The 17,378-nt window shown below is 41.8% G+C and overlaps 1 protein-coding gene across 3 annotated transcripts in view; it reads right to left on the reverse strand.

The window, feature by feature from the left end:
* SEC14L5 (SEC14 like lipid binding 5) overlaps positions 1 to 17,378 on the reverse strand; it is a 63,454-nt gene that overhangs the window by 14,538 nt on the left and 31,538 nt on the right. For all 3 annotated transcript variants that reach the window (XM_039349813.1, XM_039349814.1, XM_039349815.1), the window contains 5 exons: positions 7,462 to 7,611; positions 7,216 to 7,347; positions 5,139 to 5,267; positions 4,137 to 4,353; positions 453 to 565 (listed from right to left, as the gene is read on the reverse strand). In XM_039349813.1, coding sequence (XP_039205747.1) covers positions 453 to 565; positions 4,137 to 4,353; positions 5,139 to 5,267; positions 7,216 to 7,347; positions 7,462 to 7,611 — 741 coding nt within the window. The remainder of the gene's footprint in view (positions 1 to 452; positions 566 to 4,136; positions 4,354 to 5,138; positions 5,268 to 7,215; positions 7,348 to 7,461; positions 7,612 to 17,378) is intronic.

The following is a 17,378-nucleotide window of genomic DNA, read 5'->3' on the forward strand; positions in this document are numbered from 1 at the left end:
AGCAATGCTAGCTCAGGAATTCTGGGAGTTGAAGTCCACAAGTCATAAAAGAACCAAGGTTGCCTACCCCTGACCTAGTCCAACACTTCTATCATTACACCATCCAAACAGCGACCATGGAAGGTCCCTCCCAAAAAATATTCCAGGAGAAGGCATGGTAGAATCATCCATAGCGTTGCCAAGAAAGCAACACAGCATCACCAGCAATCAAGCTCAACTGCATAGAGCATTTTCAGTTCATAAACACATCTTGAAGTCGCACTGCAAGGAAAATCATTCAAAGAGTCCTCCAGATAGAAGCAAATTGATTTAGAATGCAGCTTCCTTTGACTGGTCAACCATTAATGCAAACTGCTCCCAGTTCCTTCACAGGATCAGCAGTGGGACAGGAGCATCCAGGGAAGACACGAGTTATTTACCTTTAACACTAACCTTTACCTTTTCACATTTACCTTTCCTTTCTGCATTTCTTGCAGCCACTGGCGAAGTCTGATCAAGCAGCTTTCCTGCAAAGGACTTAATTGTCCCAGGTAACGTTCTATATAATCAGCATCCAATTTGTCCCCTAGGGAGACAGAAAAAAACAGCCATGGGAGAAGCTCAGAAAAATCAGCCATGGGAGAGTAAGGCTACTAAAGCATTTCTTGCCACTTGCTTGCAGACAGCATGTAGACTTTTGCAACTAATCCTTGCTTACCAACTGCCTTGTTCAGTGACCACTGGAGTACTGAAATTCAAATGTTGCAACAGTGCTGAAAAAAATGATTTTACAATCAGTGCCTGAATGTATGACTTTTGCACTATTCCTCAGTCCCATGATCCCCATTTATAGGCTTGTCCTCTGGGTGAGCTGTTGTTTTTCCTTTTATCCCTCTTGCAGATTAGAGAGTTTGGAGAAGGGATTACAAGAGAATAAGCAGGCGTACAATGGAAAGCAATAGTCTAGTACAGGCAGCCATGAGCACATTATGCAAACAGCCTGATGTGTGCCTGCTTACTTGTTTGAAATCCCTTTCTCTCCAATCTCTTCACTTTGCAAGGGACAGGGAGGGGGAAAAAAAAATGAAACATTTTCTGTAGGCAATTTTTCTTGTGTCTAACTTGTTTCCTGATGGGGTATATCTAATGGGGAGCAGACTGGCTGCTTGTGTAGCATTTTCAGGCTACTGGCACCAATGCATTGCTTCTTATATGCATTCCCTATTGTGTGCCTGCTTACTCTCGTTACCCTTTCTCTCCAATGAATGTAAATATGAACATTAATTCCCTCCATATTAATTATTCCAGTGCTGCTAGAGTGAGCAATCCAATGGGGTATGGGAGAAAGAAAAAGTCACTTGCAGTCACATATTTTCCTTCTTAGCCATCACTTTGTTTAGTGACGGAACTGCCAATCCCAACTGTGGCAACTAAACAAGGACTACCTGTCACCTGGTTCAATAACTACAAGGATGGCCTTTGAAGTTTGTTATTTCCAAAAACGGTTCTTCCACAACCCAAGAGGCTTTCATAGAATGTTTTAAAAACACGGGTCCTTCAAAATTCTTCTGTTGCTCTTGCAAGACAATCGAAAGCTCTTTGATGCACATTCCGTGGATTTTTCCAGCTACGTTCGCTCATGATTTCCAGTTAGAACAGAAGTTAATATACAGTTCTGGGGGAAACAGCAGTTAAAAATGTCATTGTGATGTTGACTCATCTTCCCAAAATACAGAATTTGACATTTTATAAATAACCTTGGTCTTATCAAGTCTGGGGCTTAGCACAGACTGATTTTACATAGGTGGAAATAAATGGGTCCTGATGATGAGAAATGGATGCAGGATATGTGCTCATTATCAATTTCGGAAAGGTCTTTATAATACAAAAAACAAAAACCCAAGAAGAGGCAGCAATACATTTCTACATGACCTATATTACAGACTAAATTAATTTTATTTTGACATACACAGCTTACTTTTTTCCCTTGTTTTTTCCTCTTACTCTGAGAGTAAGTTCGTTTTAAGCACTGTAGTGCATATATATATATTTTTCTTATGCAATCACTGATATATTATTTTTCTTTGTTTACCGTGCAGGTAATCCTTGAATTACATCCATAAGGAGGACAAGGGTTTCTGTTGCTAAGCAAGACGGTTATTAAGGGAGTCACCCTTGATTTTATAACTTTGGCTACAGTCGTCAAGCAGGTATAGGTATAGGGTTTCCTGCCTGAGCAGCAGGTTGGACTAGATGACCTCCAAGGTCCCTTCCAACTGCATTATTATTAGGTCTGGCTTCCCCCATAAACACTGCTTCTTGGAAGTCATCCAGGAAGGTTGCAAATGGCAATCACAGATGGATGTTGCAACTATTATAAATATATGCAGGCTGCCAAGCACCCAAACTCTGCTTTTGTGTTTGTAGGGATGCTGTAGTAGTCAGAAGTGTGTTGGCTGGTTGTAAACAAATAGCCGTTAAGTCGACACATACCTGTACAGGTAATCCTTGACTTGCAAACCATTCTTTTAGCGGCCATGCAAAGTAACAACGGGACTGAAAAAAAAATGACTTACTGTGTTTCCCCGAAAATAAGACCAAAAATAAGATTAATATTAATTTTTGCTCCAAAAGCAAATAAGCATTGGGGCTTATTTTCCAGTTAGGTCTTATTTTGGAGGAAATACGGTACTAAATGCGTCTATCTGGCTGACAATCATAACTGGGGCTTACTTTGGGGGTGGGGCTTATATTCCGAGCACCCTGAAAAATCATGCTAGGGTTTAGTTTCCAGTTAGGGCTTATATTCTGGGAAATACGGTACTGAATGCATCCATCTGGTTGACAATCTTAACTGGGGCTTATTGGGGGGGGGCTTATATCATGAGCATCCTGAAGAATCATGCTAGGGTTGATTTTCCAGTTGCGTCTTATTTGGGGGGAAACGCGATATAACTGTTTTTTTTAACCCTTATGACCCTTGCAGCATCCCCATGGCCATGTGATTCAAATTTGGCTGCTAGCAACTGGCATGTATTTATGACGGTTGCAGCATCCCAGAGTCACACGATTCCTCTTTTGCGGCCTTCCGACAAGCAAAATCAATGTCACAGGCTACCTGTATTTCACTAATAATAATAATTTTAAAAAGTTGAAATTTAAATTGGACTCAACGTGCACATTTTATTATCCTCCCGGTTCGTCTTACCTCGATTCCCTTTCCTTTCCCCCTTTCTTTTGGACAATCCTGCAATGGAGATGGAATGGTAACTATAATGACATGATCTGGGAGTGGAGGGGGGGGCATTTGACCCGGCAATGGTTGCTGAAGCCCCGTGGTTGGAGTCAACATATCAGACATCACAAGGACATTCACTGTGTGAGCTGCCAAAGAGTTTGATCTGTGCGACGCCAGTGGCAGGAACCGTTTAAGAGATCCTAGGCATTTTTTTTAAAAAAAGGATTCTAAATTCTCTTAAATCAACTGGGAGAGACAAGCCGAATTTCAAATCAATCTCTCCCTTTTTTTTTTTTTGCTCAGGTCTTTCCAAGATTGCTGGGAAGAGAAATGCAATGTCATCGAGGCCAATGGAGAGAAGAAAAAAAACTGGCTGGAAAGACTGCAACGTTTTTACAAGGTGAGTAGACAAGTGCAGCCCCACCGGACCAGGGAGACAGGAGGAAAACACCCCAAAGCAGCCAGCCTTTGTATGGGCATCCGTATCCAACCAGCTCATCAGACGCTGTGCCAGGAGGAGAAAGATCCAGAGGTTGCAGCGGTGCCAGAAGCCTCTTGAAACAAAGACGAGACACACACACACACACACACACGGCAGAGAGGAGAATGAAAGAAAGAGATTTTCTAGGCTGGGTCCATAGGAGAGGACAATAGGATTGGTCACTCTTCCCAGTGCAAGTTTACTGCAACTTAAATCAAGAATGAGATGGCCCCGGAGCAGGAGAAGTCCAAGAATCAAAATTAAGTTCTCCGAGTTATCTTGAGCATAAGTCTTGCACAGTTAACAAGTAGTGCGTTAGAAAACAAACGGGGAGAAGATTAGTAGCGGTACCGGGGTCAAAATCCAAAGTGGTCAAGATATGGGATGGTGATGCTAATGGAACCAGCTGCCACGGATCCAGCTGTTATAAGCCATTACCTTCAGGAGTTGAGGCCTCCCCCGAAGGGCAGGCGTTGCCTCGCTGTTCTTTCTCGCTTCCGTGCTGGTGGGATTCCTGCGATATTGTACCGTTATTGCTCCCGGAATGATTCTTCTTCCTGAGACTCTCCTTGGCCTCCGGAGGAGTCCAACGAGGGATAAAAGTGATCCCTTGGGATATCAGCTCCTTTAGATAATGCTCAATGACTTCTTTGCCCTGAAAGGAGTTGATTTATTACATTTTAGAATCAGCCTGTGCGATCTCTTTCAATGGCACAAAGGGATTTTGTGCAAAAGACTCTAATTCAGTGGTTCTCAACCTTTTTAATGCCGCGACCCCCCACAACCGGTTGTAAGTAGAGGACTACTCAACCGGTCGTAAGTCGAGGACTACTCAACTGGTGCAGCACCGTTTGCAGAATGGGGCTTTTGGCGGGCTCAGCAGGGCAGAGACAGCCTGGACAATTCCTATTGGCTTTTGAAAGCCAACAGAATTAGACTCTATTCAAGAGAGTCTATTCTATTGGCTTTCAAAAGCCAACAGAATAAAAGGGAGTAGCACAGCTAAGGAAAAGGGGGAAAAAATGGCGGACTGCGTTGTTTGGCGACCCCCGTGAAATGGTCGTTCGACCCCAAATGGGGTCCCGACCCACAGGTTGAGAACCACTGCTCTAATTGGATCTTGTTTGATCTAGCTTCAATCCAGATTTATTTATTTATTTATGAGATGTGGTGGTGCGGTAGTAAAAATGCAGCATTGCAGGCTAATTCTGCGAACTGCCAGGGGTTCAGTCCTCACCAGCTCAAGGTTGACTCAACCTTCCATCCTTCCGAGGTCGGTAAAATGAGGACAGGTAAAATTGTTGGGGGCAACAGGCTGACTTTGTAAACCGCTTCGAGAGGGCTGTAAAACACTGTGAAGCAGTATATATATACTTGCTATTGCTATTCTATTCCCATGTTCTATTTTATTCCCATATTCTATAGAAGATCAATATTCACCCGCTTGATGTTGGCTGTGTACTGCTTCATTGCCATTTTCTCCACTGTGCTCTCAAAACCAAAGAACGACTTGATGTCAAGGGATGCAGACTGTTCAAAACACGTCCAATCTTCGTTCTCCGGATGAACCTGCCTCATAGAAGAAATGGCAGAGTTAGAAACTAACCCAGCCAGCAATACCTAGACAGGAGTTTTGAAAAAAGGAACTAGGAAACTAGTTCTCCAAGATAATTTTCCACATCTTTTCTTTTTCCCATTTCCCTTCCTATCCAGGAGAAATTTCTCTGAAATTGGTTGTTTATTTCCCTTTTCTAGCAAAACCTGCCCTACAGCGATCAATGGATTTGGTTTAAAAAAAGGACCACAGCATTGGCTTAAAAAGCCACAGATTCACTTAATGAGCGTGACCATTTGCTTAATGATCACCACACAGAAAAGGGTTGTAAAATTGGGTCCTTTACAACTGGTCACACTACTCTGACCACTAGCTCTTTCCACATCTTCCCTTTTTGCAGCTTCTTTTCCTGACCTACATTTGCCTTGTCATCTTTTGACAGACCGGAGCGAAAAGCAAAGTGACGGTAGGATAAAAATGTCAACTGTATTCTAAAACAGCCACAAGCAAGCAGACGTGGCATTTTGTGGCCTCAACAGTGGAGGTCATCTGAAATAGCACTTGTTTCCAAGCGTCTAAGTTTTCATGAAGCTGTGTTTTCCAGGAGGGACCAATCAAGCATGTCAGTAACTCAATCTGGACTTTTGTCGACCCAGCATAAAAAGGTATTTTATTGCCTTGATCGCTTCTTAAATGTCAGGGGCAGACAAAGGCAGTCACCTGCTCACCCAAAAGACAAACTTACAAGCATCGTGCAATTCCTAGCTAAATGGTGGTGGGGTTGGAGCAAATAAGAAAAAATAAAAATAAAAATAAAACCAAATATGAAGTCTTGTTTCTGGTGTCTATGACTTCATTGGAAGAAAAAGAGTTTGTGGGACTCAATTATAAGAGTAAATAGATGGTACAAGGTGACCATCTCCGTACTGGTAGATCTAACGATCGACCCAAACATATATATCAGCAAAACCTGTTTTCCTTTGAAGATTGTCTATGGAGATTCTCAGTCATCCAGGTCATAGCTGTCTCAAAGGTGTTTTTTTTCCAAAAGGCAACTGGATTGTGAAAAAGAAGGAAGAGGAGGAGGAGGAGGAGGAGGAGGAGGAGGAGGAGGAGGAGGGGCAGAGGGAGGGAGGGAGGGGGAGGAGGAGGAGGACTGTAGGATCCTTGGTGCTTTGTGAGCTTGGTTGTTTTCTTGCAGGCATTTCATTACAATGTAAGTAACAGCATCAGTGCTAGAAGGGAATGAGGAGGAGGAGGAGGAGGAGGAAGAAGAGGAAGAAGAGGAAGAAGAAGAAGAAGAAGAAGAAGAAGAAGAAGAAGAAGAAGAAGAAGAAGAAGAAGAAGAAGAAGAAGGAAGAAGAAGAAGAATAAGAAGAAGAAGAAGAAGAAGAAGAAGAAGAAGAAGAAGAAGAAGAAGAAGAAGAAGAAGAAGAAGAAGAAGAAGAAGAAGAAGGAGAAGAAGAAGAAGACTGTAGGGTCCTTGGTGCTCTCTGAGCTTGGTTGTTTTCTTGCAGGCATTTCATTACCAATCTAAATAACATCATCAGTGCTAGAAGAGAATGAGGAGGAGGAGGAGGAGGAGGAGGAGGAGGAGGAGGAGGAGGAGGAGGAGGAGGAGGAGGAGGAGGAGGAGGAGGAGGAGGAGGAGAGGAGTTTCGCTTCTTATCCAAGAAACTTATCAGTTGGTGAAGAACAAAACACCATCTTTTTCAAGAAAAAAGCAGTTCAGTTGCCTTTTGAAAAACAGCCTCTTTAAGACCTTTCAAGATTGCTATTTCAAGTTTGGCTAGTGTCCTTCGCACGATGGTGGTGTTCTTGTTGATGCTGATGGTGCTGGTGATGATGCTGATGAAGATGGAGGGTTGTAATGATCTCCATTATATAAAAAAAGGCCAGAATACAAACCAACCCCTTGCCCTTTGCACAGGATCAGAGAAATCTCACGGTTAGATTACTGACCGAGTAGTTGCATGTCTCCAGGACAATGACCCGGTTGGCAAAGGTCTCATTGTGGGCTTCAATCACAAGAGTCCTCTCTCTCCAGTCCAGTGTGTTTTTCTGTATGAAAAAGACATATTCCACCCCAGCAATCTGGAAGAAACAGGAGAAAAGCAAGAAGGGCAAAAGGCAAACGAAGAGCTAAGGGGCTATTTGGGGATAGCTTAAGGATGAGGACTGTTAGAAGGAATGTACTGTAGTTCTTACTTTCTTAAGTAAACGAGGTGCATCCACGTTCAATTTGCAACTCCTTTCAATGATATGAACGGCTCCGTCTTCACTCTTGGATTCGCGAAGGATCTCACTACCCAAAAAAACTGGGATCTCCGGGCAAGTTGGAAAACGTTTTTCATAAGCCTGGGAAGGAAGGAAAGAAGGAAGGAAGGAAGGAAGGAAGGAAGGAAGCAAGGAAGGAAGGAAGGAAGGAAGGGAGGGAGGGAGGAGGGAAGGAAATGGGGGGGAGAGAAAAAAAGAGGAAGGAAGGAAGGAAGGAAAGAAGGAAGGAAGGAAGGAAGGAAGGAAGGAAGGAAGGAAGGAAGGAAGGAAGGAAGGAAGGAAGAGAGGGAGGGAGGGAGGGAAGGAAATGGGGGGAGAGAAAGAAAGAGGAAGGAAGGAAGGAAGGAAGGAAGGAAGGAAGTTAGGAAGGAAGGAAGGAAGGAGAGAGGAAGGGAGAGAGAGAGAGAGGGAGAGAAGGAAGGAAGGAAGGAAGAAAGAAAGGGAGGGAGGGAGGGAAGAAGGGACCATTGTTTTAGGTTGCAGTTGCTTAAACATTTATTTCTATGCCTGTAAAATATTGCATAATTCGAATGTAAACTATCTGTCATTTCAAATCCATCTCAGAAGAAATAGTAACAAATTCTGGGAGGTCCTATTTTCATGAATACACTTCAGGTCAGGCCTCAAAATTTGCAAGACATAAACCAGCTTCCAAAGCTTGGAAACCCAACAGTTCAGTAAAAAAACAAAACAAAACAAAAACAGGTAACAGCATTGCAAAATACAGTTTTGCTGAATAAAGGTCAATTATCCAATCTCTAGAGCGACAAACTAAAACCTTGCATGCTAGACAGACATTAGCCCTGCGGAGCCAAAAAAAAAAAAAAAAAAGGTGGGTGGGCGGTGGTTTACTTTATCAGCAGAGAACAACCAAAAGGATAACTCCTGAATTCCAGAAAATGCTCTGTATATCTGTAATAAATCCCATTTTAAGACCACTTTTCAGCACCTGAAAGATGAATGTTCTAGTATCCATGCCGAATAACATGACCGGGATGTAGTAACTGTTATTTCTAAAACAGTGCTAATTACTAAGGTGCTTTCACACTTCTTCTTCTCTTAGAACTCCTAACGGGGGAACTTAGATCTTAGATCTCCTAAATCAGGCATAATATCCTCCCCTCGGTGGGACTGCATGATCCCTGTCAATCTATAGATCACATTGTAAGCTGAGGGCATCTACTGGTCTAAGTATCTGATTTTTTTGTCATATAAACGATGCTGCACTTCAACAATTAGATGGCCTAAAAATTCTGGCATTTGAACATAGATCTTTTGAACTTTTATTGGGTTCTACTAATCTAGATTAAATGTTAATAGATATATTGCTAGTCCACGTGTGAGATGCCATACGCTAAATAAAATAAATAAACAAACCTCCAAACGGAAAGGGATTACTTAAGACAACGAATCAACAAAGAGACACAAAAACACTGGAGTAACCTTTGATTATAGTCAGGATCTCACCACTAACAAATTTGGGTGGTCCTCAACGTACAACTGCAACTGAGCCCAGCCTTTCTGCTCTTACGTGAGATATTTGTTAAGTGAGTTTTGCCCCCAAGTGAATCACTGCAGTTAAGTTAGTAACACGATTGTTAAGTGAACTTGGCTTCCCCATTGACTTTGCTTGTCAGAAGTTTGCAAAAAGGGATCACATGACTTCGGGACATCACTGCTGTTGTTAATTTAGTAACATGGTCGTTAAGGGAATCTTGGCCTCCCCCATTGACTTTGCTCACCAGAAGGTCACAGAAGGGGATCACGTGACCCTGGGACACTACGACCGTCATAAATATGAACCAGTCGCCAAGTGTCTGAATTTTGATCACGGGACCATGGGGAACGCCGTAACGGTCATAAGTGTGAAAAACAGTCGTAAGTCATATTTTTCAGTGCCGTTGTAACTTTGAACGGTCCTTAAATGAACTGTGGTAAGTCGGGGACTTACAATCACTTAAATATGAGCCAGCAATGTGCTGCAGCTGCCAAAAAAGCCAACACAGTGCTAGGCTGCATTAACAGAGGGATAGAATCAAGATCACGTGAAGTATTAATACCACTCTTCAATGCCTTGGTAAGGCCACACTTGGAATACTGCATCCAGTTTTGGTCACCACGATGTAAAAAAGATGTTGAGACTCTAGAAAGAGTACAGAGAAGAGCAACAAAGATGATTAGGGGACTGGAGGCTAAAACATATAAGGAACGGTTGCTGGAATTGGGTATGTCTAGTTTAACGAAGAGAAGGACAAGGGGGACATGATAGCAGTATTCCAATATCTCAGGGGCTGCCCCAAAGAAGAGGGAGTCAAGCTTTTCTCAAAGTGCCTGAAGGCAGGATAAGAAGCAATGGGGGAAACTAATCAAGGAGAGAAGCAACCTGGAACAAAGGAGAAACTTCCTGACAGTTAGAACAATTAACCAGTGGAACAACTGCCTCCAGAAGCGGTGATGCTCCAACACTGGAAGTTTTTAAGAAGGGATGGACAGCCATTTGCCTGAAATGATATAGGGTTTTCTGCCTGAGCAGGATGTTCAGACTGGATTTGCATTTTGTCTACCTATCGAGTCCTTACCCAGGACCTGGGATAGGCAGATGTGGATGTTTGATGGTATTACAGATATCGTCGCAGGATGGAAGCAGTTCCTAGTAAGGCCGCCTTTTGCAATTGACTAATAATGAATTTGTCAATGCCAATGGTGTTCAAGTGGTGCTCAAGTTGTTTTGGGATTGCACCCAAGGAGCCTATGACTATTGGTACTACCCTTCCTTGCTTTTGCCACAGTCTTTCTATTTCTATTTGTAGGTCTTTGTATTTTGTTATCTTCTCCAGTTCTTTCTCGTCTATTCTGCTATCTCCAGGCACTGCCATGTCCACTATTATTACTATTACTATTATTATTATTATGGATCATCGCACAGTCAGCCAGATGTTCAGACTGGATTTGCATTTTGTCTACCTATCGAATCCTTACCCAGGACCTGAGATAGGCAGATGTCTATTATTATTATTATCATTCATCGCACAGTCAGCCAGATGTTCAGACTGGATTTGGCATTTTGTCTACCTATCGAGTCCTTACCCAGGACCTGGGATAGGCAGATGTGGATGTTTGATGGTATTACAGGTATCGTCGCAGGATGGAAGCAGTTCCTAATAAGGCTGCCTTTTGCAATTGACTAATAGCAAATTTGTCAATGCCAATGGTGTTCAAGTGGTGCTCCAGTTGTTTTGGGATTGCACCCAAGGAGCCTATGACTATTGGTACTACCCTTGCTTGCTTCTGCCACAGTCTTTCTATTTCTATTTGTAGGTCTTTGTATTTTGTTATCTTCTCCAGTTCTTTCTCTTCTATTCTGCTATCTCCAGGCACTGCCACGTCCACTATCCAGACTTTTTTGTCTTTCTTACGACAATTGTTAAGTCTGGGGTGTTATGTTGCAGGTGCTTGTCTGTTTGAATTCTGAAGTCCCAGAGCAGTTTAATTTTATCATTTTCTATGACTTTCTCTATTTTATGATCCCACCAGTTTTTGCTTACAGGCAAATGATATTTTTTGCAGATCTTCCAATGCACCATTGTTGCTACTTTGTCATGCCGCTGCTTGTAATCATTCTGTGCAATCTTCTTGCAACAGCTTACCAAGTGGTCCACTGTTTCTTCAGCTTCTTTGCATAGGCGGCACTTACTGCCTGTTGCTGTCTTCTCAATTTTGACTTTGTATGCATTTGTCCTTAAGGCTTGGTCTTGTGCAGCCAGAATTAGTCCCTCGGTCTCTTTCTTCAATTTTCCTGCTCTTAGCATTGCCAGGTCTTGTTATTATCTGCTTTCCCAGCTATTTTTTTAATGTATTGGCCATGTATTGCTTTGTCTTCCCATGCCTCTATTCTGTTCTTCATTTGGTCTTTCTTGTAGGCCAGTTTGGTCTCTCCAGTAGTTAGTAAGCCTTCCTGATATACTAATTTCAGTGCATCTTCATCATTGTTCTTCAGATATTCTTCCAAAGTCATTTTTTCTTCTTCAACCATCTGATGTACTTGTAGCATTCCACGCCCATCTATTTGCCTTGGTAGATAAAGTCTATCAATGTCACTGCGTGGATGAAGGGCGTGATTCATTGTCCTTATTTTTCTGGTCTGCCTATCCATTGCTTTTAGTTCTGCTTGAGTCCAGTCCACTATTCCAGCTGTGTACCTAATGACTGGGATTGCCCAGGTGTTGATTGCCTTTATGGTATTTCCTCCATTGAGTTTGGACTTTAAGATCTTCTTCACTCTCTTGATGTATTCACCTCTAATCTTTTTCTTGACTTCATTGTGCTTGATGTTATCAGCTTGAAGGATACCCAAGTATTTGTAGTAATCTTCCTCATCCAGACTCTTAATGTTATTTTCGTGGGGCATCTTGATTCCTTCAGTTTTCACTAATTTTCCTTGTTTGATAGTAAGTGTGGCACATTTGTCCAAGCCAAACTCCATTACAATATCTTGGCTATATATACGGACAGTGTTGAGCAGCGATTCTATTTCAGATGATGTTTTTCCATACAGCTTCAGATCATCCTGAAAGGAGGTGGGATAGTCTGGCAGATGTTTTTGATGTTTGATAGCCATGTCCTGAGTTATTCAGTATTGTTGACAGAGGAAACAGTGCAATAACAAATAGTAATGGTGATAATGAATCTCCTTGAAATATTCCTCTCTTTATATTAACCTCTCCCAGCTTTTCACCATTGATCTGCAACTGTGTCTTCCATTGTGCCATCGATCTTTGCACAAATGTTCTGATGTTTCTACTTACTCCTGTTATTTCTAGGCACTTGATTATCCAATCATGTGGCAGAGAGTCAAATGCCTTTTTGTAGTCAATCCATGCCACATTCAGGTTGGTCTTCCTTCTCTTGCAGTTTTCCAAGATCATTTTGTCTATTAGGAGTTGATCTTTTGTTCCTCTGCTATTGGGGCGGTTTCCTTTCTGCTCAGGTGGAAAGAGATTGTTTTCAACTAGATGCTGTTGTACTGCATCAGCTACCACACCAGTTAGTAATTTGAAAGTTGTTGGTAAGCAGGTAATTGGCCTGTAGTTGCCTGGTGTTGCCCCTTTTGCTGGATTTTTTCATTATTAGGTAGGTTTTCCCAGTTGTTAGCCACTTTTCAATTTCTCCTCCTTGTAGTATATTGTTGAACTGCTTGGCAATGAGTGGGTGTATAACAGTTAGATGTTTCAACCAAAACCCATGCAGTTCATCTTCACCTGGTGCTGACCAATTTTTGATTTTCTTGCTCTTTTTTCTACCATTTTTGTTGTTATTACTAGTTCTTTCATTTCAACTTCTGTTTTATTTGCATCCACCTCTTTTAACCAAGCCGCATCCTTGTTGTATTTCTTTGGGTTATCCCATATCTGCTTCCAGAACTGCACTGTTTCTTCCTTGTCAGGTACTGACTGATTCCTTGCAGTTTCTCCATGATGGTTGGTAGAAACGTTTCTGATTGGATTGAAATTGGAGGTTCTGCCTATAGTTTGCAATTCGAGCTTCATATCTACTGATTTTCCTGGCTATAGCTGTTATTTGTTGCTTTATTATTTCCAGTGCTTCCTTGATCTTCCTTGTTTCTAAGTGGTATTTCTTGATTAGGTATTCTTTGGTCTTCTTGTTCTTCAGCTTCTTTTCTTTCATCTGTTCTAGCTTGCTTGCATGTGATCTTAACTTGCTGATCTTATTTTCTAGTCTAACCTTCCATTTTTGTGGTGCACTGTTTGTTTGTTTTTCTTTTTTGTTGATTTTGCATCCCAGGTATTCTGTTATAACTGCAGCTGTGCTGTACATTAGTTGGTTTGTTTCTTGCAGTGAATTGGTGCTTATACTTGCTATTGCAGTATTTGCATCTTTTAATGCTTGTGCTAGCTGTTTCTTTGGAACAAGCTTCAATGCAGGCAGCCTTATTCTGTTGTTTTTGTGCTGTTCTAGATGCTCAGTTATTCTTTGTTTCAATTCTTTTATTTCTTTAGTTAGAGGGTTTTGTTCTTCCTGAGGAAGAGGTGCCTGGTTTCCAAATGAGAACAGTTGTATATCTCTGCTGGATTCCTTCACTGCCAACTCCCCCTGGTTTGCCTCTACATTCTGAATTACTTCTGGTAAGGCTTTGATTTCTTTGCCCTGGGTAAACCTTTGCAGTTCGTCCAATTCTGTTTCTGTGAATACTTTATTTCGTGTTATAAATCGGCGTTGATCTGCTAGTCTCTGTTCTGTTATTTCTGATTCTGGATGTTGTTCTTTCCAGAATTGGTGCATTCGTTTTAGATATCCTCGTCTTGTTGGACTTGATCTGTAGTAACAGATCATTATTTCTTTGTTTTCCATCACTGTGTATCTGCGACGGGTAAACACCTTTTCTTCCAGTAGTTCTGCAGCTGCTGGCCCTGGTTGCTCAGCCAACAGTCCTGAGTCCTGTAACCCATTTTTCACCAGATATCCAGGAACTCCAATATCTAGTGCGGACCTTGTTAACCCGGGCGACGTCCGAGCCGGTATGGCATTCTGAAATTTACGTCTCACCATATTTTTTATGGGAGAGACACTCTTTGTCTGACTCCTCTGATGAGACCTGTCCAGTATGGTTGAACCTCTGGCATAGCTCTCATCTTCCTCAGAGTACACAAGCCCCACAACCACGTCAAATATTATTATTATTATTATTATTATTATTATTATTATTATTATTATTATTATTTCTAAGGACTAAGGTGCTCTCACACTTCTTGTTTCCTTAGATGTCCTAATGGAAAGGGGTTACTCAAAGACAACGAATCAACAAACGCCACGAAAACACTCAAGTAAACCACCGTTACAGTCAGGATTTCAGCACAAGCAAATACAACAGAGCTTATTGCATTTTCCTTATTCTTCAGCTCATGAACCGTGGCCGTTACATAATCCGCTGCCTCTCGGGTGTGTTCGAAGGAGGTTGCCTGGCTTTTCAGCATACAAATAAAGATGCTTAAGTTTCATTTAAAGGGGGGAAAGTTGCAGCCTCGACCAGCTGGGTTATTATTACCTTACAGGTATGAGTGTCAAGCGAGCACAATAAGCTAAGCCCTAGTTGTGACCACCCATGGGAGAAAGAGAAGGGGGGGGAGAACCAGAGAGCACTTCTCCAGGGATGTTTTTCCCCCGTTGAGCACGGCTCACATCAACCAGTGACCTTGACAAAAAAGATTACACAAAGCATCCTGTACGCTGAAGGCCATAAATATCAGCAGCCAGCCTTCCAAGGCCCAGGAATAACCAAGTGTTAAGCCAGAAGCACTTATTCCCCCCCCATCCCGAGAGGTCATGTCATGTCAACTTCAAATTAGACTGTGTTATTTCTCTGGGTCATGTGTATGTGGGTGTATGCATAATTTTGTTTGTCATATTTATGCAGTATATATTGGAGGTGGTTACCCTCTGAGAGCTGTATGCAACGAAATGTCGTTTTAATGTATACTGATTAATGTACATTTAAAATGACAATAAAGTTATTATTCTATTCTATTCTATTTTGTTCTGTTCTGTTCTATTCTATTCTCTATTTTCTTTTCTTCTCCTCTATTCTATTCTATTTTGTCTATTCTTCTATTCGATCCTGTCCTGTCCTGTCCTATTCTATATTCTGTTCTTTCTCTTCTATATTCTATATTCTGTTCTTTCTCTTCTCTTCTATATTCTATATTCTGTTCTTTCTCTTCTATATTCTATATTCTCTTCTCTTCTATTCTATATTCTGTTCTTTCTCTTCTATATTCTATATTCTGTTCTTTCTCTTCTATATTCTATATTCTCTTCTATATTCTGTTCTTTCTCTTCTCTTCTATATTCTATATTCTCTTCTAATCTATTCTAATCATATATCTGATTAGAAGCACGAAGCCGAAAGCACCAGCCTGAAGATGACGAATGAGACTTCGTCGAAACGTCACCAAGACACTTCCAATTTGACGTGGGAGAAAACCCGAATAACCAAAGACCTACATACAAACACCCGCGAAAACCTCAGAAAACACACACACACACACATATCTATATATCTATATCTATATATCTATATATATATCTATATCTATATATCTATATATAGATATATATCTATATCTATCTATCTATCTATCTATCTATCTATCTATCTATCTATCTATCTATCTATCTATCTATCTATCTATCTATCTATCTATCTATCTATCTATGCAGGAGAAAACCCGAATAACCAAAGACCGACCGACCTACCTACCTACCTACCTACCTACCTACCTACCTACCTACATACATACATACATACATACATACATATATATCTTCTAAAGCCATTGTCTACATCAGCTATGACAATTTCCTATGTTGCGCCCTCCTCGTGCTCATGTGATCAAATTCAGACACTTGGCATATTTATGACATTTGCAGTGTCCCGGGGTCACTGGGAGAGAGGGGAAGAGGGAGATAGAGAGAGGGAGATGGAGTGACAGAGAGGGAGGGAGGGATGGAGGGAGGGGGAGAGGGAGAGGGAGAGGGAGGGAGAGAGAGAGAGAGAGACACATACACGGACACATATATTTATTTAAACATTTATTCATTCATCATCATCACACTTCTCTATCGCCCATCTCATCTAAGTGTCGCTTAACATTTAAAAAGCACACAATGCTTTGGGCACGTGTTCCTAATTTTTGCTGCAAAGGGTTGCTTTTTTTTTTATGACTACCACATTAGACCGTCCGGTTCTTGTGCTTCACAGCGCCGCAACTGATGACAAACCAAACAGTGAACAGCTGACTTGACATTTAACACGGCTTGTTTGTAACACAGCATCTCTGCTAAGGATTAAGTGACATTTAATGATGCATGAGCTTTCGTGTCTACACAGAATTACAAAAAATAATAATAATAATACAGATGCCATTTATACAGAAATACATTAAGCCAAATTAAGATACACAAAAATGAAGGCCCTTAGAAAGGGAACAGAATGCTATATATATATATATATATATATATATATATATATATATATATATATATATATATATATATATATATATATTTGTTGGAAGCGAAGCATGCCGTGCCCAATTTTACGACTTTTTCTGCCACGGCCGTTCAGCGAATCGTTGCAGTTAAGTGAATCATGCGGTCGTAAAGCAAATCTGGGTCTTTCCGTTGACTTTGCTTATAGGAAGCTGGATGAGAAGGTTACAAATGGTGATCACCTGACCCCCGGGGCAGTTCAACTGTCATAAATACATGACCAGCCCCCCCCAATTTTGACCACATCGATCACAGGGATGCTCAGCGGTCGTAGGGGTGAAAACTGCTCGTGTCACTTTTTTCCAGCGGTGTTGTAACTTCGAATGACACTAAGCAAATTGTTGCAAGCCTAGGATGACCTCTGTACTGTCAACGGATTCAAATAGCTGTCCCACTGCTTGTCTACGGAGATTCTCAGTCTTCCAGGTCATGGTTGTCCCACTTTTTTTCAAGAGGCAACTGGACTTTCTTGTTTTTCTTTGAAGACGTTTCTCCTCTCATCCAAGAAGCTTCTTCAGTTCTGACTGGATGGTGGGGAAGTGGAAGTGGCCAGTAAACGGCCCTTGCCTACTTCACGTATCCGGCTTGATGGGCTCCGGGGGAGGGGTTTCAGCAGGCAGTGAGGCTCCTCCAGTGGACCGTGCCTTGGCACTTGCCCCGGTCCCACTCCCTTCTGCCAGAGACCCTCAGATCTGTCTCACTCCTGCCCAGGCCCCCACAGGCACCCTTGACGCGAACGATGTAGAGCTGGCCATGCCCACCCAGTAGGCCACACCCACTCC

The sequence above is a fragment of the Crotalus tigris genome, unplaced genomic scaffold (genome assembly GCF_016545835.1).
Source record: "Crotalus tigris isolate CLP2741 ecotype Arizona unplaced genomic scaffold, ASM1654583v1 scf7180000018301.7375997, whole genome shotgun sequence".
Taxonomy (NCBI): domain Eukaryota; kingdom Metazoa; phylum Chordata; class Lepidosauria; order Squamata; family Viperidae; genus Crotalus; species Crotalus tigris.